Raw genomic sequence first — 25,324 nt, forward strand, 5'->3', positions numbered from 1 at the left:
CTTGCTGAAGAATATACCTGTTATCATTTTTTTTCCCCCGCTAAAACACCCTGGCCGCCATGGTAGCTTAATGGTCAAGGTGCTCGAATGCTAACCCTTCAGGATGGAATCCTGGCCATGGCAGCCGCATTTTAGACGGAGGCGAAAATGCTCGCGTGCTTATATTTAGGTGCACATTAAAGAACCCCAAGTGGCTGAAGTTTATGGAGCCCTCCACTATGACATCTCTCATGATCACGTCATGGTTTTGGGATGTTACACCCCAAAAATTATTGCTAAACACACTCCTTCATCAAAATTTCAAGGAAGGGGGGAAAGGGAGCTAGGGTACTACCCTTGACTATGGGCCTAATCTCCGTCCAGGTCAACCAACTAATGCTGGTGGCTGTATCTCACAAACATTGTAATATGTGCTACCAAAACTGAGCCAGCAAACGAACGTTGACTCTAGCAGTGACTTATTCAGTTACAGAAAGACTGACTCTGCCACAAATTTTGTTACATGTTGCTAGGATACGGATGCTGCCTGAATTTGTACTTTTTATTAATATTGTCTATCCCTTCCCCCCCTTTTTTGCAGGAATTTACTGCAGCTACAGGCTTAACTTGCCTTACCTTAGAATAATGGACACAGTCATTGTTGATAATCAAGAGACAGATATGCCATGATCTCCCATTTTTTACAATGATTTCTTTCAACCACAAGTGATATTATTTTCAACTTTTAATAATTTTTCATAACGAAAAATAGAATATGGAAGTGGCATTACCTCAGCTTAATATAATTTCCTATAGAGCAGGCTCAAGTTTTTTAGCTAACTTTGTATTAAGTGAGCACATAACACTAATGTCCTGAACTGACTGACATTTGTGATTTTTACTTGAACATTTAGTTGGTGCTTGGCACTGACAGCATTTCAAAGTAGTTCTTGCCCAGTGTTGTATTCAGCACAGATTATCTGCAAAATCTGAGGAAAAACAGCCCAGTTGTAGCTTGAAAGGTCACAGAGATTGTGGGAGAAAGAGCAGGTGATCTGCATCAAGTTCAAAGCTACCTGCTGCATGAAGAAAAATTATACTTTGCTTGCATACCCTAAATAGTCTCTTCTACCCATCAAGTACAGTATTTACTCACATAATTTGCACCCTTGCTTAATTTGTGCGCCTCCAATATTTAGCCAGCTTTACTAAAAAGAAAATTGCTCGCATATTTTGTGCTCGCCAGCGTGCGCACTATATACTTTTGACCTATGGGTGCTTTGGACAGGATGCCAGGGCTGAAAGGGTCAAGTTTTGCCACTCGTCTGTTGCATTTTTACTGTTCCCTTGCAATGAGCTACAATTATATGTACAGTGCTATTCAAGCTGCCACAGAAAACAGAAACCATGCTGCCACCAAGCACTTCAGCTAAAGTTATTCAATGTGTGACGCTCAGTACACACGCTTGTTAGAACAAGTTTCCTGCCACTGAAGATGACTTTTTTAATTATATCTGCAAAAGCTTAAGTCCTTCGGGGTCGCTTTGTCTTGAGACCTGGTATCTCCCAGCATAGTCCAGAAGAGCTTCAAGAAAATGGGGCATTTGAATGGGCTCAATGGAATAGAGGGCGGCGACAGTGACTGCTACAATTCCCAATCGGACCTCACGGCCAGTGGCTTTGATCAGAACGCACACAAGACCTGGCTGGTTAAAGTACGTGCTAATTCTGTTAAATAAACAGGTACACTTCATTGGGGCTCCAAATTATTTTCTCTATTTTTTTAATGTATACACCACATGCGTTAGAATGACTAGATACAACTGCACAGTATTTCGGATGTGTTTGCAAAATGTCCGTGTAATTTGCACACCCTTTACTGAGCTCCAGAATCACATGCACAAAAAAGTGCACAAGTTATGCGTGTAAATATGGTAATATGGCCTGTAGCTAACATGCCTGTGTAGCTCATGTGTTGTCTGAAGGATGTACTTGAACTCAAACTCAAACATGAAAAAAATGCCATAGGGCAGTCAGAGCATCACAATAATAGTTGACAATGACTCCATGCAGGCACATTCAACAAACCATCAAGGTTTCTGCTACTTGAGCGATAGTTTCCCACGGGGCACAGTGACAGTAGAGGAAATTTTCACATGAAGAATTTAAAATGGTTCTAAAGACATGTTGAAACCAGACAAACTTAGCTGCTTGACAGAGTTCTTTCTGGCTGAACCATAATGGCAGCGCAAGAGAGTGATCTACCTCTGGTCAAGCTGGTTTGTAATGACCAATGGAAATATTTATAACAACAGTTTATTGACAAATATATACATTCTTAGTAGGAACACTGAGATCTAACCCACTACAATTCAACAGTGGAACATTAACAAATTCCTTGGTGCAGAAAGAAAAAAAGTGTCCGTCTAGTAGTACACTTATTTGACCTAAGCTGGCACACACACTTGCTTCGGGCTCTCGTAGATCGTCCGACAGACGGACTCACCGGGGGCTTCATCCGGCTCAGTGGCTTCGTCCGATGAACTGCTCGACGCCGACTCGGACGACTCACTCGACGATTCTCGATCAGAGTCGCTGCCTTGTTCATCTGCGTGCGAGAGATTGCCGTTTTAAGCAAGCAACACTCACACTTAATTACAAAGGCAATAGGTGTGAGCTAACTCCTAGACAAATATGGAAAACCTAGTTTGTTTCAAAAATAACTGTTTTGCGTAGCGCAATCTGATTGTTAACAAAAACGTTCTACTGCACATGTCAGCCCAATTTTAATGGACAGCTTTCGCATGCGTCTCCAACACTGCTATTTTCATCAAAGAAATGTTCCAGGTTGCCCCCTCCTCATGAAAGCACCCATGCCAACATCATTAAATGACATTAAAGCTAGCGAGATATTATAATTTTCTTATTTGAAAAAGCACTTAAGGAGGAATGTGGCAACGAAAATTATCTGTGTTATTTATGAAGCTAAAGGGATGAAATTCGGCATGCAAATGCCATTTGCTGTACTGATATCATAACTGGAATCGGTTTTGAGCTATATAATATAACTTTTGAGTTACACAAGATTTGATATACACTCATCGTCATTCCAAAAGTAATTAAATTAGCCAATTACACAAAGTTTATCAAAATTTTTGCATAAGTATATTCACAAGGGTCTATTTTGTACCATAATGCTATTGGTTGATTTTTTTTTATATTTGCGTAAGCACACAAAAATTTTTTGAAATGTCCTGGACATATTGTTTTACCAAGAACTTTTACAAAAAGCCAATTGCAAAAGTCTGTATGATATGCACACAAACATGGACAGCTTCACGGCACTCACCAATGTCTCAGAATCTAAGTGCAGGAAATGGAATGGCTATAGTTTAATTTGTTGTGAAATGGCACAGGAATGACTGACAGCAACTGCTCAAAAAATGATAGCTGAGAAAATGGAGTTAAAAGCTGATCAAAGATAACTCGGAAAAACACATCTTTGTGGCTATCTTGAGCTCCAATCTGTCCTCTTTGTGATGATGCCAATGTGGTGGCCCTGTGCCAAGGGAAAGCTTCAAATTTGCATTTTGCTGTCACATCGTGACAGCAAAATGCAAATTTGAAGCTTTGAATGCATATGCGGACGCTGTGACATTTGCATGTCACAGCGTCCGCATATGTCATAATTGACATACACGGACGCTGTTTGGAAACAGCTTTTTTGTTGCACTTCACTGATCTTCGGTGGTTGATCATCTGCAATACTAGCAAAGAGGCTACTACTCACAGGAGCGATACACCTTGAAGCTATCAGTCTGTGGAGGGAAGCAACCCAGTGGACCCGGCGAGCTGCCCTGACTCCCGGAACGACCACGCTTCCTTGGGCCTGCACACACACCATTGTGGCAGCGCTGTAGTCGTCTACATACCAAAGGTATGGATTGCAATCAACCAGGGTTGCTAGAAACCTTGCATTGTTTCTTTCACGGCTTGGCTGCAGTGCAGCTTACCTATGCTGCCAAGTGCTGCTGTCAACATGACAGCAAAACATCTCAATTGGATATATAAGAAATGAATCTCAAGCATGGCTGATCGTGATTTTTCAAATTGATGTTGTTCATTAAATTGAAAATTCATAATCTTGAATGGTCAAATGAAAACACTTTTATTATTCATAATATATTGTAGACTGTCATTAAATGGAACCAGAAGGGACCAGGAAAATATGTTTCCTAAACAGGCGTTCGGTTTACTGAGAGACAAAAACAGGGTGTGGAATTCCAGCACAAAACCAAATGTGCCAGAGGCAGCTGTTCCATTTAAGCAGCAGTTTTGTTAAGAGATTCCCATTTACTGAAAGTCTACTGTATATTTATTTTACCTTAAAGGATCTATTTTGGGAACAGAAATGTTGCCAACTGATGCATTACCTAAATGAAAGCATGCATTATACGTAAAAAAAGTATAACAAATCATGATGCAGATATTCAGTGCCAGCACTATGATTATCTCGTGAGGACTTCATTAAACTATCTGGCACAACAAAACGTCATGAGACATGTGATCCTTGCAGCACCAGAGCATCGCGCTGCTCGGCTCTCAGCAATATCTCGCACAGCAGTAAACCAAGTTGCCCACATACTTAATGGCAGAGAATACAGGGTGCCACCCGAATAACTGTTGCTTGACGTAAAGTAGCCTTCGAGCATTCCAATGCAGGAGATGCCAGGTTCGACTGAGTGCCGACTGAAAACTCGTTGCCTTTTCCTGATGGATAAAAGAATACACTGACCTGGCACTCGCTCGTTTTGGCATACTCATCTCAAAAAGTAGCCTCATGAGGTTATGCGAAGGCCTTTAGGCGTACCTTGAACCACTACAGCCTTGGTGAAATAGTTGAGAGTTGAGCAGTTCCCGCTGCAGTGGGAGGCAGAGATTTGCTGCCGCCAGGCACCTACTGGTACAAGCGCACTTCTCGCCGGGTGCTAGGCAGAACGCATTTCATAGTGACGTGGGAGGGCACCCACCCCATGGGAAATCGTTGGCATGGGACCACCAGAGCTAAAGTTTAGGCCCTCCTCTTTTTTTTTTTTTTTTCTCCTTTTTGTGCTTGATGACTACAAGTCATCATTGATTACATTGGTACAAAATTTCAGTACTACACTTGCCAATGGTCATTAAGGGTTACGAGAACTGAGGTGGTTCTAATTTTTACTGGCCTGTAGCCTTTAAGGTTAGTGGGTGCAAGAAGCACGATTTTCTTCGAAAAAATTGATTTAATGTTTTGTGTTCCTCTAAGCCTTCTCCTCAATATATTAAATGATCAAAGCTGAGAATCAACTAGAAGTTATCAAAAATGAAATAAAAAACATGCGCGGTGGCTTGTGGAAGTGCGGAATTACCCGATTTTCTGCATGCAGCACTTTGCTGTGCGGCGTAGTTGGCTCTTAAAATTTCGCGGGAATGTAGACTTAACCTTCTTCTCCCAAAGCCTACTCTGGCAGCGTGGCATTCTCGTTGAAAATCCAACAAAAATATCGTTTCCCCACTGCGTTCCAGCGTGGCGAGTGGGCTGTTCAAGTCACGTGGCATGATTCGAGCCTTGCCATTGGTTGCTAGAACTCCGACGTGCATACGGGCACGAGCGCTCTTTCTTCGCTCTCCTGCTTTTGCCCAGACGAGACGACAGACACGACCACCCGAGTTACTTTCATCCCACTGTAGTAGTGCCTATGGATGCCGGCGAAAAATGTCGCTTTCGTTCACTGAAGTTTATGACGAGGAACCAGTTCAAGGAAAGACGCTCCAAATGCAAACAGAGAGCTCGAGTGATGGGAGGTTCGTCTGCTGCTAGGCGTAGCCCCGCCAATGGCGATGCACCCGATTTGGATTCTTCGAGTTTCATTCACAGTGTCATTGACTCCCTCAGTGCTTCAGAGAGAAAAATGAGGATGTTCGATGACAGAAGCAAGCGTCAGAATGACTGCAGCAGCACATTTATTTGTGAGATTGACTCGATGCACAAACTCGTCAGTGGTGCAGTATGCCCTAACTGTGGATGGTGCGAGCTGTCTGTCTGAGAATCGGCAGATAGACGAAAAGATCTGGCATCGTTTCTGGAACTTTATTTTTAAAGCTACAACTGTCAATTCATCGACGTACATGTGTCTGTATCATGCAGTGAAAGGGAAGAGACATCCACCAGCGGCAGCGCACGGGACAGCTTCACCGTGAACGTGAAGTCAGTGGTCGCAGCGCGTGCAATCGGCGTCGGACACGGTCAGCTTGTCCGGTTTTGCGCGATCCTTGGCATTCCAAAAGCAATGCATCATAAGACTTTCATGGCTATTGCCAAAAAAGTGCTCGCAGCCGCCATTAAAGCCGCTGCCAAACACCTCGCACGAGCCAAACCGCTGACGACAGCCGCCGCCGGATGAACAATGTAGTCGTTATGTTGGACGGAACATGGCAAAAAAGAGGCCACAAAAGCTATAACGGTGAGGGTACGGCCATTACCCTTGCCACAGGGCTATGTTTCGAGGAGCTGTCAAAATATTGCCTAAGCTGAAGGATGGAGAAGAAATCTGGCAAGCCTTTCACACACCCGTGTGGGAAAAAAACACGACCTGTATATGGAAAAGGACGGACTTCTAACCCCTCTGCAGTTCACAATGTTCCTTTCTGATGAGGACAGCAAAGCATATACTGCCGTGAACAAACTAAATCTGTATGAAGGTGTTCCCGTGCTAAAAGAGGACTGTACAAATCATGTCGCCAGTGAAAGGGGCAGAAGTTGAAGAACGCAACAATTCACAAGCTGCAGGGCTATTTTCAAGTGGCAATCACAGGGCTAACTGAGGCAGTGTTCGCAACATGTAATGTACTGTCTGGGCATCCTACTTCCACTCTTGCTCAAGGAATGGTGCCAGCAGTCACAAGTTTTGCCCAGAAGGTGACACGTCTTAGTGCAAGCACAAGCGATCACAGGCGCTGGGTGAGCCAGCACCACCCCACACTCCCATCCTGACTCCTTCCCAAGCAAGGCAGTGCTGCTGCTAGTCTACAGAAGGCTGACAGATGAAAAGCTGCTCCAGCATTGCACGAAAGGACACAGAATGCAGCTGAATCACTCAACAGCAAAATATGGCTCTTGTGCCCAAAAACAAAGTTTGCGACAAGAACAGTGGTTAAAACAGCGATGGCAATCGCTGTGCTTTGGTTCAGCCGAGGGCACTTTGGAGTTCTCCCGTCCAAGGAATAGGTATCTCTAAGCAAGGATGCCAAAAAGAGGCACATTTCCAGTATGACAGAAAAGGTCACAGCCAAAGCTCTCATTGCCGCAGTACTGAAAAAAAAAAGAAAACAAAAAAAAAAGACCGCCGGAAGAAGGCAGTTTCAGAGACTGCCAGAGTGCAACATATGATGCTGGATTATTCTGAAACTGTTATTCTGAAACTGTTATTCTGAAACTTTTTCTAAATAGCTTTGCCGACATTCTTTGTGAATTTCATGCAGAATGGTTGAAGAGTATAGTATTAAACATGTTTTTGAACTTTTATACCAGTTTTTCTCAGTTCCTCATTTTTTGACATTTTTAGAGTTTGTGCACTAAAATTTGTACGCTTTATGTAGTCGGATTCCAATGAAACTTGGCATGCTTAAAGTTTAACATGTCCTGAATTCAAATAAGCAACTTTCAGATGTCTATAAAGCATATTCACCTAGATAATTTCAAAAGTTCATCCCTTGAGTATAGTAAAACTGAAACTCAGCATTAGAATTTCTAGGCCAGCACAATGTTACACAATGTTTCTTTGCTTTATTGAATTCCTCCACTCATTAGGAGCAACATTTGCTACTTTTTGGAGCTTTCTTGTACTTATTATTGTTGCCTAAGCTTGCACAAAAATGCATTGTTTTTACAAATGCATGGTCTGCAAAAAATAACTAAATGAGCGATAAAAAAAAGTAATAAAAGCAGATTTGAAAAGAGCAGCTTGAACTCTATAAACAGTCCAAGTTTCATTAAGCTGTACAAGTATTTCAGGAAAACGTTTTCCTGAGGAGAATTTCCCCCCTAACTCTTTCATTACCACGCCTATTCAAATCAATCACCGGTGATCGTCGCTTTTAGATTATCAATTTCGTTATGGTAAATTTGCTTCTTGTGCACCCAGCACTTTCTTGTAGTTAGTCAGAATCAATTTGAATTTGCCCATTTTGGCAACATAGTGATTTTTAACAGACCTTCGCGCAAACCAATGTGTGTGTATTGTTGGAAAAGTGCACTAGGCTGGCAAACTTGACAGAAGTGCAGGCCCACCGTAATTATGCTACAGTAACATCGAAGTTCTGCAATGAAATGAGCCTTTGCAAGCTTAATATCGAATTAAAGTGTCAGCTTCGCAATTTGACTATGTTGAGCAGTAATAATTGCCAGAAATTTATGCCAGGTATTCAATAGAGAGCTGTTCCTAGGAGTCGGGGAAAATTTGTTCTACAAAAAATATTTACAAAGGCCCCCCGCGCGTTGAAAATGTCGAGGTGGCCTTCTCTGACAGTTTCCAGCTGCTTTGGTTTTGCTTGCATTGTTATATCTGACACAGGGTCGCATCTAGTGTCACTAGTCGCTCCTATGACGTCGTCGTCACGCCCGCATGGGTGCGCACCTGTGCTGCAAAAAACAGGCGCCGCTCAGAACTGTGTTGCAACTGCACCTGAAATGAGTGAGGACGAAGTTAGAGTTCGAGGATGACAGCACCTCAGCTTTATGGTGACGAGTTTTGCGTCAGCTTGAGACATCCGCAGCCGTTCATAGGTTTGTTTTGATTGCGACTTCAAGTTGTCATCTCTGCCGCAAGTGCGTAGCTGATGACCTTTGTGCACAATCTTATAGCTACTATAGTTACGTGTGAGGTCCACACGTCGCTGGGGCACAGTTTGCTGGCGCCGGCTGCAGAAACAAGAAGGCCACCGGAGCACATCATATGCCTTACCATGGAGCAGCATGAAACCTTTAAGAACTGCATACAATATTGTTTTTTTTAATATAGTGTGCAAAAAAATGCAAAGAAATATGCTTAGATGCATATATCGGAATGCTAACCTATGCGGAGTGAGGTGGCTCACGGATAGAGACGTAACGCTAGAAGAAATAGCGAAGTTCATTAGACATCTGATTTATACAGGGATTATTCGCATCACGGGCATAAATCCTATATTGGAACATCTGCAGGCTCTTATCACAAGACAACAAAAATTTACCGAGAAAAGTGTACGAGCACACTTGCGTTTCACGAAAAACTATGCAATGCTTCACAGCATGGCACGAGCAACGAAGCAGCACCAGGCTCCGATTTTGTTAGTCTATGTGAAGATAAACATTTTGTATAACATTCATTATTTTTTATACTATTCCTGGGTTATTTATCCACAAAATGTATATTCTGAAATTTTTTTTGTTTTGAAAATACTTTTGCATAAATAGTGTTTTTTATTTCACTGTTTAACAGCTGGCGACCAAAAATTCCGCACTTTTCACGTTTTTATTCATTCTAAAATATTGTGACTCTACAACTTATATTTTTTGCAAATATAATTTCATTGTGCAAAGTTTGGTATGCTACAATGCGTGCTGGAGTACTTTTCAAACTGGCAAAAATTATCTTCCTGAGACATATGAAAAAAAAAAACATTTTTTCGTGGTAATGACATAGTTAAAGGGTTAATTTAAATGCAGAGATTGGGCAATGATGACATCTCTTTAGGAAAAAAAACTTTGTAGTACCCTGAACAATGCTAGGATGTTTCGCAGCTTTTTTTTAATGCTTCACTCATAAAGCAGTAACTGCTTAGCGCCCATGGCTTCGTCACAAAAAGACTGAAGTAGAATGATGAAATTATGGTTGATCCGAATTTCACCATCACACATACTTAAGGTTGTTTCGAACAGACGTAAGTTATATAAAATGCATTATGATTAAGTGTTATGCAAACAGTTTCCCAGCCACCACGATTGATACAAACATGCGATAGAATACTGCATGCGAGCACAGTAATGGCCGAGGGAGGATTTACACTTGGCCTCGCACGGAGCGAACGCGCCGGAACTCACTGGAATTTCACTCGCTTTGCCTCCTAGTTGGCTGGAATAGCCCGCCGCGACGTTGACGAAAAAAAGTCGGTTCGAGACTAACTTTTCCACCACGAGATAGCAGATCGTCTTTCCGTTTCACAGCTTTGGCTGCACCAGCTCAAACCAAGTGATGTAAACAACCGGCCGCAAGTTCAACATGGTGGCTTGCATCGGTGCTGTTGCAAACTACACATCAGCACGACAAAAATCATGGCCTTGACAAGGATGCGTTCATCAAGAGCCCAGTTTGGAATACAATCGACGAGAACACTGCAAGGAGAAGGGGCAGCAGCAGCAGCAGCGAGTAGGCAAGACCCAACATGTCTCGCATTTACTTTTAAGCCAAGTGTAAATGCACCTTAAGCATTAGTGAAAAAACTGCAACATGGTTATATTCCTTTCAGGCGGTTTTCTTAAGAGACAGCAAAGGCAGAAAAGTTGAAAAGAATATCTTGGACTTTTTCAGCTAGAAGTAGTTGCACCAATAAAGTTCTTGTTCATATGCACGATCAGCTTTGTTTTAGTCAATACGAATTCGAGATGGTATAAATATATTGCGTGCTCCCCACGAATTTCCATCATCAAAATTCTACTGTACTGATCCCTCGACTCACCCGGAGTTGGATTCGGTGCAATGACAGCAGCCGCATTGGTGGTGGGAAGAGTGCTCTGGTCCAGCGCTGGTTGGTCGGCAGTGACTGAGGACGGGGTCCGACCTAGGCGCCCTCCACGACCGGCTGGCCCCCTCCCCACAGAGCAACGTTTCTTGCGGAACAGCACACTTGTTCGCCGGTTCACACCAGAGGGCACTGTGGCTGGGACAGCTGCAGCCACACATTCGTATAATCCCACAACTGCTGCAATCCATCTTTACATCTTGCCAAGGGGAACAGGAGACAGCAAATAGTGTTCTGGCCAAACTTTGAATCAAATTGTTCGCAAATGTTGTCATGGGACATGAGCATGAATATTGCCATGATGCACAATATTTTAAAGAACTATGCTTGAGAAAATCTTGCTTCTTTGGTTAGAAGTAAAATCAAAGAAAATATGTCACACTTTCAGATTTGCCATACCTACCTTACAAAACCTTGTATATCACTTTCTTAAACTAAAAAAATCAGTCACAGTCAGGGGAAAATCTAGCTACTCATTTTAAGGAGCGGATTAGTTTCTTTTTGTTTTTACTAACACAAAAACATCATAGCATAAATACTGTTAATGTGTGCTCAAAGTGGTTCCACTCATTTGTCCTAATTGGTGAGAGCAAGTGGACGGCAAGCAATGAAGAGGGGAAGAGGTGCTGATAGACTTTGAGAGAGGGGGATAATTGCCCCCTCCCCTGGATCTGCCACTGGTCACAGTGCAGTTGACACACGCATTTTGCAGTGAAGTGTGGCTTCACAGCAGTGCGGATATTTCCTCAACAAGTGGTTTGATGGCATAACTGCCCCATGCTGCGGCAACACCACTTTTTCACGGGGTCATTGTGGTAAAACACATCATTAGTTTACTCCAAGTACTTCGGAATCTTGAAAATTATAAGTATGTGTAAAAGTGGATTCGAATACTCTAAAGTTTGTAGAAATAAAGAAATGCTCAAATATTTGCTAAGCCCTAAAGAATACCTTCGTTACATCCGGTATATCTGTTATAAACAGAGATCAAGATGTCAGTGGGGAAAGAAAAAAAAAAGAAGTTCTATGTCACACTTAACCGCCAATAATGGCTACAAATGTAAACATAAACATAAATAAATGTTAACAAAATGTCACCTAATGTTACCAGCTGAAACAATGCCTTTCCCATGTCCTATATGTGGGTCATTTCTGAAAGGTATTTGGTGTGCAGATTTGAAACACATTTTGATACTGATTTCTACAATGACTAAAATCTGAACACCGATTCTGAATTACAGAGTAATGATTCTACATTGTTATTTCAACTGTGATAGACTGCATTAAAGGAGGGAAAAAGAAAGAAAAAATGCTCGGCACCAGTTAAGCACCTCCACAGCTTACCTATCGAACGACAAAATAATCCAAGTACTATTTAGAAAAATTACAAGACTTCCACGTAAGGCCGCGGATTGCAAAAAATAGCACGTGACCCAGGTCCCACATATTGGCACAAGCTACGTTCAAACTAAGCGGGCTCTGCAATTCTTACGCCTGTGGGAATCAAGCTAGCCCGCCACCTTTGCGCGGGCTTTGCCGCCCCTTTATCCGTTCTCATGTCCCGACATGACTACCCTCCTCCATGGTCTGCCGCACTGGGAGAGCAGAGAGGGACATTTAACCCCTCTCACCTGGTAGTGCATGTCGACTGCGGTGCTGCGCGCAGAGTCACCAGAGAGATTTCGCGCGCATGTGTCGGGGGTGAGTGAGACCTCTCCGGCGACGACATGGGGGTAAACACACTTTTCTTTTCCGTCCGTCGGCTCCCTTTGTTTGAGGCTCGTTTGAACTTCACCAACAGTGCCTTGCGCCCGTGGCGAACGCTTACCTTATGTCGCCCCCTTTTCGAACGCTAGGTCGAAGAACAGTACGGTGTCCTAGTGCGTGGCAAAGCTATGCCCACCCGTATCTCTCCGAAACCAACGCGAGCGCCTTTGCCTTTGCTCGAGCATCTGGGCCTTGGTCCCGGTGTCTCCGTGAATAACTTTTACCACGGAGACGTGCTCGCGGCACCCTGTGTAGTACTTTTCGCTCGTGGCGTGGATAAGCCCATTTGCTTTCCCGCCGCGCCTTTACAACGAGCTCTGTACTGCACTTTTGGTGTTGCCGCAGACAATAAAGTTTTGCGACCTTGAGCAGTATTGTGTTCTCGTCACGGCGACGGTTAACGTGTGCCCTGCAACTCGCTAAGACCAAACCCACGCTAGTGGCTGTAATCTTTCGGGATACGTGTCACTACACGCCTTCTGGATAGTGGACGGCGTACTGAGAAAACAGATCGCCAATTCAGAAAGCAGCACGTGTAAGCACGAGCCATACAACAGCAGACACACGAGATACTCAAGAGAAAGAAAAGAAGACAAGGTGGATGCTTTTGAACAGACCGTTGGCTGGAGCAGCCACATAGACTTTCTGTTGTCTATTTCTTGGGCACAAGTTCGCCCCATTCACTTGGTTTCATTAAAATGTACTCTTTCCTTCTGCGTTACAGACCCGGGTCCCACATATTTTAGACCCCCAATTTGGGTGAATGATGTTTACTGAGAGTACGCTGTATCGGAAAAATGTGTGTTGACAGGATTTGCTATTTTATTTAGTATCAGTACATTTCAAGGCATGTGCAAGCAAAAATTTGACTCTCTTTCATTGCTATGTCACATTTGAAATTTATAGATTCAGAGGAAAATACCCTGTGAAGCATCACCAACCATATTTTGCAGAGATATGGTTATGCTATATCACAATTCTGCGTTCATTTTATCTAGAGGCTGAGCTGTACACTTGCAAACTGTAATTGCACAGGAACAAATAAAAAGATACAGCTCTACCGCAGAGGCGAAGCAATGAACGTGATAGCAACAAATTGGAGAGGTCAGGCGCAGAATGGCAAACAGATCGAAACGTGCCCCGCGTTTCTCACGCACAAATGACACATGAAACGTACTGACAGGGACAGATGAACGCAAATAAGCGTCTTAGTTGTTACTTTGCTGTGTCTGAAAAGCGCGCCCTTTTGGCAAACAAAGGCTATGTATGCAACGATTGCAGTGACCTCAGTGCACTCCACAACTACAACAGAATCGTTCCAGTGCAAGCCCAACGTCAGCCAAGGCGTATGATCCTCCCCACCAGGAGATAAGGGTGCGTGAGAGATCGTCCGCTCTCCTCCTCTAAGCAGGCCAAAGTGCGCCTGCGAGATGAGGGCTGCCGCGTGCTCATTGCGCCATCTTGCAGATAATGCTGAAAACAAGAGAGTTCCTCCCATACCGCCCCCCCCCCCCCCCCCGAGATGCCCGCCAACAGCGATAAGTGGTAGATATAAATAGCTTGCCGTTCGAATGTTGATGGAGGTGCCCCTCGGTGGCTCAGTGGTTAATGTCTCGCATTCACAACACGGAGGTCCCACGTTTGACTACATGCACCGGAGTCTTTTTCTGGGTTTTTTTCTTTCTTGCATTTTCATATATATGGATACACATACATATATGGTGAGTGACGGCGACGCCCAAGGCCGCAAAATCCAGCCGAGAGTGCCTATATAGTTGCAATAAAAAAAAAACAACAGTTTTTGCTATGACTTCTCACTTGAATGTCTGCTGCCTCATTTTCCTAGTATTTCAAGTAGCAGCCTTGCAGGACCAGTCAAAACAGTCACGATGTTTCAACTCCACAACCTCCACACATGCATTGAAGGGGGGCAAGAACGCTTGCATACAGTGAAGGCAATCTCCAGAATTACCCTTGCGCTGTGCTTTGCAATCAAATATAAATTTTTAAGTAGTGAATTAAATTATGTACCTATGTCATACCAGAAACTTATGAATGAAACTTTCTCTATTCCACGACTGCATGCAATGACGTGTATCCTAAATGAGCAGTCTTTTTCTTGAACCTACAGCACACAGTTTTCATGTCAACACACATTGATGCCTTCGGGTAGTGTTAGCACTTATTACCATTATGAGATATTTATTCCAAGTAGCCTAAATCACAACTCTCCTAACTACGATAGACTCTTGTTAAATAGAGCCTGAAGGGTCTAGAGACATGTGTTATGTTTAACAGGCGTTCCGTTCACTGAAAGATGAACAGAGATGCAGCACCTATGTACGAAACCAATTATATTATATGCCGTAGTTGCATTTAGGTAGCCGTTCTGTTTTAGAGATTTCCGTTCATTAAGAGTCTACTCTAATAAAGTGAGCTGTTCTGTGACCATGGAGCTTCTGCCAAAGCAAACAGATGTTGAAGATCACTTTGCCTACTGTTTCTGGGGGGCTTCTTAAGCTGTAGCAGACATGTGCGTACACACACAGCACTTGCCTTCAGTAGAAAAGTGTCCCCCTAGGCGCATTCCAGTTGAGTATGTCAGCGCTCTGAACACCTGCGTACCGTGGCTAGGAGGCCTGCCCCGACGTGCCAACCCCGATGCGAGCGTGCGGCGGCCGCCGCGACGATGCCTGCTGGCCCCTCGGCGGAAACCCTGTCGGGAAGCACCGGTCTGCAGCCCCTCCAGGCGGAATCCTGTGGCAGCGTTGGCTTCAATTCAAACAGAACCACTCGTTAGGTGAGTGCACACACAGTTCAATATGCATGACAGTGCAGCAATCAACTAATCAACAGTCAAATGGCTGTGTAGACAATAAAAATTGGCCCATTCACCAACTTCGGCAGCTCCGAACTTAATTACTGGTACAGTTCCCACCGAGTTTTAACTAGCTGCAAATTTTCTGCAATGGCGAATGATTTCTACAATTCAAATTTAGCAAATAAAACATAGAATGGACATGACTATGATGCCATTATATCAACAGCAGCATGGCAGTAATCTGACAAACCATAACTATAATCATAAGTTCTGTTCAGCACTTTAGTGGCTGCAGGGCAAATATGAAGGACGAAGACGCCGCATCTTTTTTTTCAGCACCTCCATGCCATTGCCCACAGGCACTTGGCGCATGAAGACAAGCTAATGGGAACACCAAAAAAAAAACACGACGACGCAAAGGCACCCCCAGAAGTGGGGGCCTTCTGCCTCAAAGTCAGCAAGTAGTCATCATCTACTGTATGGCTGGCCTGCAATCGCTCTCCATTTTTTAGGGGCGAAGTTCTTTAAAGCGTGGGTCTGTACATCCTCCGATGTATGAATAGTAGTAGTAGTAGGTAGCCACCGGTGGCACATACCCACTCTAGAGCGGGCATGTGCCACAGGGGATGTGAGATGGAAGATGGCGGTTTGGTTTGGTTTGGTTTGGGAAAACTTTACTGTAAATGTCCGAAGTCGCCCGTCCTAGCACACGGCGGGTCGCTCCCACGATGGGACAGCAAGGCCGAGATCTAGCGCTGCATCGTGAGCCCTCTGGACAGCCCAAAGTTGTGATCCCACTTTCCGGAGTCCCACTTTCTGGGCGATGCTCTATCGGTGCCACGTATCGAAGGGCACTCTCAGAGCATGTGATGTAGGGTAGCTAAACTGTCACATTTTGTACATAAGTTGGTTAAATAAGCCTCAGGGCAAAGCTTGTGGAGAAAGGCAGGGTTAGGGTACGTTCTTGTTTAAAGTAATCGCAATGTAAGTGCCTGCGCTCTATTTAGCTTCCTATGTGGAGGTGGAAATATTCTCCTATCCATAGCGAAATGTTGGGCAATTTCATTGTATTTAGTTGGCGGATCCCTGTCTACGAAATCTCCCGTTCGACCCAAAAGTCCTCCATGGCCGCTGACAGCAAACCCTCGTGCCCTAGAGTGGGCCAACTCATTGAGATTGATAATTCCTCTGTCCATGCTTCCCATTTGAGCTGGGAAACATGTAAAGGTATGGGTTGCAAGCAACTTCTCACCGAGTATGTTTTTAGCCTCTTTGCAAATAGCTCCAACACTCACGGCACGAATGGCAGCTCTAGAATCGCTGAATATATGTTCATGACGCTGATCTAAAAGAGCCAAGGCAATGGCAACCTGCTTGGCTGCATTGGCAGTTTTGGCGCATAACGACGCCGCATTATTTGTTACACCTTTGTGGTTGATTGCCACTACCACGAATCGGTCTCTCTGGTCATCATATTGCGCCACGAGGAGATGGCTGTGCTTGGAGTGAACTAGATGGATGCACAGACAGACGAACAGACAGACTAGTAGACAGACGTATGGAGGGTCGCGCGGACGAACGGAAGCAAGAACAAATGTACGGGCTGACGAACGCTTCGCCCCACTCATCATCATTCACTTCGTGGATATGCTGCAATTTTTTGTCCTCTTGCTTCTACAGTGATGTGTCCGCGATCATTACGCAGTTGTTAAGAATGATTTTCAAATACTCAGTGCTTTAGGCTTAGTAGATTTGGCTTAGAGTAGCATCGAAACAAAAAGCTTGCACCTGTTTTTTTTTTTTTTTTTTTTTTTTTTTTACAATAGCTGGCTTATGAGTCATGGCTCACTTATTATGGCTGGGAAGTGCACAATGGTTACCTATTTAGAGACATTTTTAAGAGTGCCTAGATGCAGTTTTGGTTTCATGAGCACCGAGCTAGGCAGGAGCAGTTCTGGTGGCTAGGTAAACACAGCTGGCCTAGTGACCCCAAAAAACCTGCGATGTGGGTGCCGCACTGACCAGCCAACACAAACACATGATGTAGATTTGTTTATGCTGACACCATGTTGATGTCGGCGTTGCCAGGTGCTCCGCAGCTCGCTCAGTCACGTGGCATGCATTTTGAAAGTTTTTTTTAAATATGCTCAAGGCTACCGCATTTACTCGTATAATAGACACACATTCTTTTCCCAGAAAATCGGATGCCAAGTTCTGGGTGCACCTATCATTGCAGTGAAATTTCTAAAATTTCATATCCAACTACAACATAGACCGTTCATAACATAAGTCGCCGAAGTCGCGATATCCGCACTACAGCCGAAACAACCCTATTCATACGCTACACTAGCGCAAAACTTGTCGAACATGCAGTCTGGCGTGTTTCCGAGAATTGACCATTTGCAGAAATCTACAAGGCGGCCTTCCTGCAAAGTTGTTTTACAACAACAACAACAACAAAAAACGTGTGCAGGCTGCTTTGCTCTTACTATACTTTTACCACTCCAATAGACAAAAAATAGAACAAGAAAGAGACAGACGAGTGCTGTCCTGTTTTTTCTGCGCGATAAAAAAAGTTATAATATGGATACATACTAACTTGCCCAGCTATCTGCTTTACTGCAAGCTCTTGTTTCATCCAACGTAACCTTGCAATAAAGCTACTGCGCATGCTCAAGCACGCCTCTTGCAAGCGCCCCCTAAGTGGTTGGAAAGGTATCAGGCTACTCCCCTTGTGCTTTGGCCTTTCGAGACCCTGAGGCGTCGCATGCGGCTGTAGCTCTTGCCGTTTCTCAGGCACTATGCCAGCATACTTCGTCGCGTACAGGTGCACAAACTATCACTGCAATGGCAACATCAGACTATTTTGTTTTCCGTCCAAAAAGCGGTACCCACTACGAAGAGAAAACAGCGCTTAAAGACAAGATGAATAAAGGAAGTGCCGTGGTTTGTATCGTTTCTTCGTCCTGCCATTTAGCGCTGTCTTCTACCGGGTACCTGACTAGCGCAGCTCAATCAAGCTCCAAATCATTTCTACAATGTACAGTTGAGCCCACTTATAACGAACCTGAGCCTGACGCGACATCCATTCGCTGTATCCCGATGTTCGTAGTAAATGAAACACGGCTTTTAAAAAATTTTCAAGTAAAAACACAAGATTTTTTTTACCAAAAAAGTCTGTGATTCACGTGTTTCGAAAAGCAGAAGCGATAAGGGCAGTCTCGAGTTTATTTCAAACGGCGGCGTGCTCTTCGCCGAGGCCCATGGCGTAAGCTGCATGAGGCAATGGCTCCCAAGTTTCATCGTTCTCGCAATCTGATTCCTCCAAATCGCTCTTGCCACGTACTTAATTCACAATGCCCTAATCCATGCACAGTTCTATGGTGTCGCCATCGTCATCGGCCGTAATTAAACAATCGCAACTGATGTTCCACCCACTCTGCCAGGTCAGAGTCGATGATGCGCTGCCACAAATTGCCGCTGGTGCGGTCCTGTTCCGAATCTTCAGGCTCGGCATCAGGCCCGACATCGACGAAGTCGGCCTCGTGAAAACAGCTTTGTGTGCATGTAGCCGACACCGCCGCCCTCGAAATATTCCCCATCTCCACAGCTGAATACCGGGACGCCCGAAGTGGCTAGTTGGCTGCCAGGTGGTCACCAGCTATGAGCAAGCACTTCTCAACGCGGCACCTAACGTGCGGATTACGCCCAAGCCAAGCGGTCACACTTTCGACATTTTGTTGAGTGGCAGGAGGAAGCGTGCAAGGCCTCCCGTCCGCCATCGTGACCACACACGCACACCGACAGCGAGCAAGACACGCATACGCAACATACATGCCAGAACGTGTGGTACAGCTCTGAGCCCGTTTCTAGTCAGGAAACAAAACTTCTGAATTCGAGTCAGCGTGGTTGGTGTCGCGGAGCTGTGGAGACGAGAGAAAGAGTTATGTCAAGAGAGGAGAGCTGCATTGGGAGAGAAGGGCAAGGAGCTGCGATAGAGTGAAGAGAAAGGTGGATACGGCGGGAAGGCGACCTTGAAAACCAAAACACGTGTGAGGAAGGCAGGTCGGGCAGCTCATCGCATAACCGATAAGCAAGAACGACACAACTTTGTTTTGAAGTAGACACCTAACAACAATGCAAAATTTTCGTTTATACCGGAGTCGCTAAAACGCTGTATTCACACAATATTTATTATTCCTCATGTTTGGGACAACGCCAAGTGCACTTTACGACGAGCTTCAGCTAAAGAGCGGCACCTACACTGACATGATCCTGGCAAAGAGAGGCTAGCACGATGATACACATCATTCTCGCCAAGTGCTCGACCTCATTTTATTGCGGTACATATACAGGCGAGTAAGGCCAAATGCTTCTGTAGACAGTGCTAGACAAACGTACAAGCAATTACTCTTGCGCTAACAGAGTGGGACAAACCACCCTTTGAGCACAAGCATGACGTACGCGCACATGCTAGCCTATGTGGATAGCAGACGACGCAGGGTGCAATCCACACTAGGTGTGCTTCAGCCAGTGGCCACTAGGCAGCGACTCCACCCAATCTCAGGGCGAATAGCACTTGAAGCACAAGAAGGTTTATTGTGCAGACAGTCTAGACGTTCCAACAGACCCCTTTCAACAAAAGTAACGGTGGTGGTCCATACTAATCCCCGCGATCAGTTTGAGAGAGGAAATGGAAATTAACCTGTTGTTGGAGGCTGGATGGCGGCGACGGGACGCTTGGGTGGCCTTCCACGGCGGCCTTTCACACGGGCCGCAGGAGCCGTTACTGCAAAGGTAGAGCATAGCCGGTAAAGCACTCCACAAATGTCGCACTTGGAGGTGACAAGCGCACTTGGCATATTTCGGAAATCCAACTTGCCACCCTTTGCGATTTGCATGCACATACTTTCTGCAGCATTGAGAACGCCTGTAGTTCTCTTTAGACATGCTCTTGTGTCCATATAACTTTTTAAGCGCGCACAAAAAATAGACAGACGAGTGCTGTCCTGTTTTTTCTGCGCGATAAAAAAAGTTATAATATGGATACATACCAACTTGCCCAGCTATCTGCTTTACTGCAAGCTCTTGTTTCATCAAACGTAACCTTGCATTACATGCCAGTACTGCTGCCTATTTTACCAGTACATTCATCCAGTGCCCAAAGTGAACATTAATGATGGCAATACCAAGACATGATGCTTAAAGAGAAAGCACAGACTCGATAATTTCAACACCGATATGGTGAATTCCCCGCAAAGATGGCAGCAACAAGCAGATAAAATTGCACACGATATACACACATTCAAGAAGTCATAATTCAAGGAAAAATATGGCAAGGCGTACACATGCCAGTAATAAGGCAACCTATGAATCGGCACAGCACTTCAGAAACACAAGAGACAGTGTTCATAGCTACAGCCGTGAACACGCAAAAGCATTCCACTTTTCACTCCACCAGCGAAGGTGTGTGAGGGATACAAGGTGAAGCCTCATGTGTGTAGTATATCGATGGCACAGTGGGTAGGGCAGCCAGCATCTAGCGCCGCTAACCAAGGGGTCATGGGTTCAACAGCTAGGTAACCCGCATCAACAAAACTTTTTCGTCTAGTGTCATCTGCTTTTATGCATTTTTTCCCACATTATTTAGGCAACAGAAGTGATGTCAGTGAAGTCTTCATAGACCCAGACACAAAATACTTTTGTGTTAATAAAAAGGTGTTAAGAGTGTGGACCCCCCTTAAGATATTTGCTTTCCATTTTACAATTAAACCTGTTCATAACGAACCTTCATATAATTTTTTTCCGATATAACGAAGTTTTTCTATTTCCCACTGTAGCTCTGTAAAAGCACATATATTTGCGACCTCTAAGTAACAAAGTAACTGCGGGAGACATCCTCGATATAATGCTTTTTTGACATAGACAATCTAAGAATTTTGCCTTGGAATTTGTCATTTTGGCACAAGCAAACCGACGACGAAGCGAGACGCAGCAGCAGCACGCACAGCACGCTCGTGGCCCCAGCGACTCCCAGCCGATAGTGGGCAGGTGGGCCTGCGCCCCACGAGCCAGCATTCCAGCCTTTCTTGCCGCCACGGGCGCAAGCGCGTATGAACCCTACACCTCTCTCCAAACCGAAAACAAAAAAAGAAAACCACTTTTTGCGTTGGCAACGCCACGCTTTTGTTGATTTCACATATGTGGGGCCGTGCTGCATAAAGAGGGCACTTTACGGAATAGTTTTCCACGGTATCCGGTATCCGTGTCGTTCACTCTTCGTTTTCAATGCCATGCGCACTTGTATGATTTCATTGCGTGACCATGGTGTGACCCCCGACAACATTCCGCTTTGCCTACCCCCCCCCCCCCCCCCCCTTTTATGCGGATGACCGTGTCGTCACCACCGAGAGGATGTCAGATAAGGTGCTTAAACAAACTCTCCGAGACCACGGTGACGACGGATCTTCACATGTCGACTCGTGACGCCCTTCCGTCTTGCGCCGCAGTTCGCAGGCTCACAGCTTTCGCGATTTCATTTCATTTTATATACCCTCAAGGCCATGTGGAATTATAGAGGGGAGTGGTCACAAGTTTACAAGGAACAAAATACAGCATGAAAATAAGTTATTCAACAAACAAAAACTCCTCATTATACAATATTAGCTGCGTAAAAACGACTTCAATACAATATGAACATAATATATCAAAATACATAACGTAATGATTTGTGCACTTTTTATTAAACAAAATTAGGTAATTCCTGATGAAAAAGATGGTTATTAGCAGTAGTTACTATGTCTCTGGGTAGATGGTTCTAATCTGCTGATGTACGAGGATTGAATGATAGATAAAAACACTGCGAGTTGCATAATGCAATGCCAACCTTATAACGGTGGTCGATACGATAAGATATGTACTGAGAATTGAGGATTAGTTGGTCATGAAGGGCGGGATGATGAAGTATTTTGTGAAAAGTGGCCAGGGGGGATATTTTACAATGGGATGCAAGTGAAGGGAGGCCTAGGTTGGATGCTGGTTATGCGATTATAGTTGGACAGTATGAAACGGACGGAATTATTCTGTACAAGTTCTAGTGAAGCGATAAAATTATCCTGGTAAGGATCCCACAAATAAGAGGCATATTCGATCTGTCGATTAGTTCTGGCAAAAACACGATGGCACGTTGAATGCAATGCTATGAACGCGATAGCAAAAAATCGTAATGTAATTAAAGTAAAGCTGGCAGCCAACTCTTTTGAATCCAATATCATCCTACAAAATGCTGGCGTGAGCAAATACGGTCGCTCCAGGGAGAAGCCCTCTTTCCACTCAGTCTGTTCATGTTGAAAGCGCACTGACGCTTGCCTAGATGGCGCACATGCCAGTGATCATAATTGCGCCTTTAAATTCAAAGTTCACCGCTGTTACTCGAGCGACTCCCCCCCCCCCCCCTTCCTCCGCGCCTTTCATGCTCGTTCAAGACGGGTGATTTACTTTCTGTTTGAGAATTCGACGGCAGTTTAAAAACACGGGGGGATGTTATCGTATGCGCCCTCGAGGAGATAAAGAAGGGCCAACTGATTTGATTATTGCTTAAAGCAGAGAGAGATCTGCTAGTAAAAGTCATGATGCGCGAGAGCATGTCATCCATTAGGACTTATTACAGAACATGGCGGCGATGGCAAAATCTCACCGAGATTGTACATATAACTGCTATCACAATAATAACACACTTTTTACTACCAAATAAGTGTTTTGGGTCAGGTCTGCCTTCAGATCCCTTTTTACAGTGAAAGCTGTTATGAGATCAGAACACGGGTAATGCGCGGCGCCATAGTTGTCCGCCACCCGCCACTGGTGCCCGTAACCAGAATCGATAGAAAAAAAAAACTCAGTAAAACAAGAACACCAATGACACAATCAGATTCGAACCGGGTCTGTTGCATGCCAGCTCAGTATTCTACAACTGAGCCATGCCAGTGCTTGGAACTCATTTTGAAACTGGTTTTAGGCAGGCTTGATGTTAGGAAAGGAATCGTGTTAGTATGAGTAATAAAGCGTTTTAAAACATCAAAGGAACAGCCAGGCGTGAAACAATGCAAATTGCGTAACGAGTGGGTCGTCCAATGCTGTAACCCATTAGAAAAAGAATCATATCTTATCGGTGCCCTCGAGTGCGTACAGAACCGTGCACCGCGTTTCATCACTGGTGACTATAAGCGAAACTCTAGCGTCACGTACATTAAGCTCTCCCTCTCTCTACCTACACTGCAGACACGTAGGAAGATAGCCATTCTCGCCCTTCTACATAAGATACACTACAGTCAACGCCCTTTCAACCTACCCTTAACGAAGCCATCCCGTACATCACGTCGTCTTCATAATAACCTCAGCTACCAACGCCTTCCTAGCCGCACTAACACCTTCAATTCATCAGCCTTGCCTAGCGCGATAATACTCTGGAACGAACTTCCAGATTCTATTGTTAACATCTGTAATCCGGTAGTATTCAGAAGCGAACTGAGCAACTTTGTGTTCTGGGTACATTTTATTGCCAAGTTGCTATGTCCTTTTATTTGATACCTATGTGCATTTGTCATAATATTGTTCTACATTAGTGCAAACATAGGCTGCCCTACCTGCAATATCTCCGGCCCCAAGTGTTCATGCCATTAACTACTGTTTAAGGATGTACCTTTTTTGCGAGATCCCTATCTCTGTTGATGAATATTCTAGCCCTCCCTCACGCAATACTCCAACTCGGGAGCGTGTGAGGTCTCTGTAAATAAATAAATAAATAAATAAATAAAAACTTGTTCTTGATCACCTATTAACTGTGGCACATACCCACTTCAGGCATAATTCTTCATCGTCGTCAGCCACTGCATAAAAAATTGCACAAAATTCCTAAAAATTATGTAGCGGATACCTCGCTTCTCCAAGTAGTGGTGGAGGATTGTATAGCGAATGCTGGCCTACTACACAAAAATTATGATTATTTATGGCGTAGTGGGTACCCAACAGTGTGCTTGTAGCAGTTACTTAAAGTGTTTAGAAAAGGTTCTGAAAGGCCGCTTTTCTAGTTTTCGCTGCGACTGTGCTGCACGTTTCGTGCAGGATGGCGTTTTTTTTTTGTTTAATTTGCACATTTATTTTTGAATTTGCGTACCTGCATATAACGAACTCTTTAAAATAAATTTTTTGGGAAATTGTTAATTTTGTTACATCCAGGTTTAACTTAACAGCTTTTGATGCCTTAGAACAAAACAAGTAGTTCAAATGGCTGAAAGTTTATCCCTTCATATCCCGCAGCACTCTTGGAAAGCTTGCTACCTAAGCAGTAATGAGATAAATCACTTACGTGCGTTTTCTGGAAGGTGCATGCCACTGACAGGGTCATAGCCACACCGGTTTGCTGCAGCTCGGGCCTGATTAATCACTGAATTTCCCTGCGGGCACAATGAAAAACATGGCAGCACAGGTTACCATGAGAGCAGTGAGCACCTGTTATGTCGGCCACAGTACGCTTCAATGTTCACTCAGGCAAATGCAATGTCTATGCGAGAACAGGAGTAAAATAAAATGCTTTGTCAGTATTCTGCATTCCATTTCATGCTTATATCCTTTTCAGGCGCCGTTCCTACAGCAGTACACATTAGCTTCAGAGTTGCGTCACATTCATCATGTTCCTTCAAATAACTTGAAACCTGGAAAGCACATTTGTACAGGCTTCTTGAGTAGACAAATAACAGTAATTTAACTTCATTGTGCAGCGTATTGCTGAAGAAGATCACTTTGCTGGAGACATTGCAATGTTGGACCATTGTTTGATGTGCCGCATTCCATAACCATTGTCGAGTATCTTTTTTTTTTCTTTGATCGAAAAGAGTAAAAAGAATTGCATGCATTTTGGACCTAATATTTGGTATTTTAAATGCA

The 25,324-nt window shown here is 44.3% G+C and overlaps 2 protein-coding genes across 9 annotated transcripts in view; both read right to left on the minus strand.

Annotated features, from left to right (window-relative positions):
* The window catches only part of shot (dystonin-like protein short stop), a 710,700-nt gene that overhangs the window by 57,681 nt on the left and 627,695 nt on the right, over positions 1-25,324 (minus strand). The gene's annotated exons all lie outside the window — the stretch shown is intronic.
* Br140 (bromodomain-containing protein 140) overlaps positions 1-25,324 on the minus strand; it is a 61,570-nt gene that overhangs the window by 14,295 nt on the left and 21,951 nt on the right. For 5 of the 6 annotated variants that reach the window (XM_037415336.2, XM_037415337.2, XM_037415338.2 and 2 more), the window contains exons 5-10: positions 24,747-24,834; positions 20,088-20,171; positions 15,118-15,333; positions 10,732-10,941; positions 3,770-3,868; positions 2,486-2,587 (exon numbers count right to left, since the gene is read on the minus strand). In XM_037415336.2, coding sequence (XP_037271233.2) covers positions 2,486-2,587; positions 3,770-3,868; positions 10,732-10,941; positions 15,118-15,333; positions 20,088-20,171; positions 24,747-24,834 — 799 coding nt within the window. The remainder of the gene's footprint in view (positions 1-2,485; positions 2,588-3,769; positions 3,869-10,731; positions 10,942-15,117; positions 15,334-20,087; positions 20,172-24,746; positions 24,835-25,324) is intronic. The other variant, XM_037415339.2, reaches the window with a different exon arrangement.

The sequence above is a fragment of the Rhipicephalus microplus genome, chromosome 9, assembly GCF_043290135.1.
Source record: "Rhipicephalus microplus isolate Deutch F79 chromosome 9, USDA_Rmic, whole genome shotgun sequence".
NCBI lineage: Eukaryota > Metazoa > Arthropoda > Arachnida > Ixodida > Ixodidae > Rhipicephalus > Rhipicephalus microplus.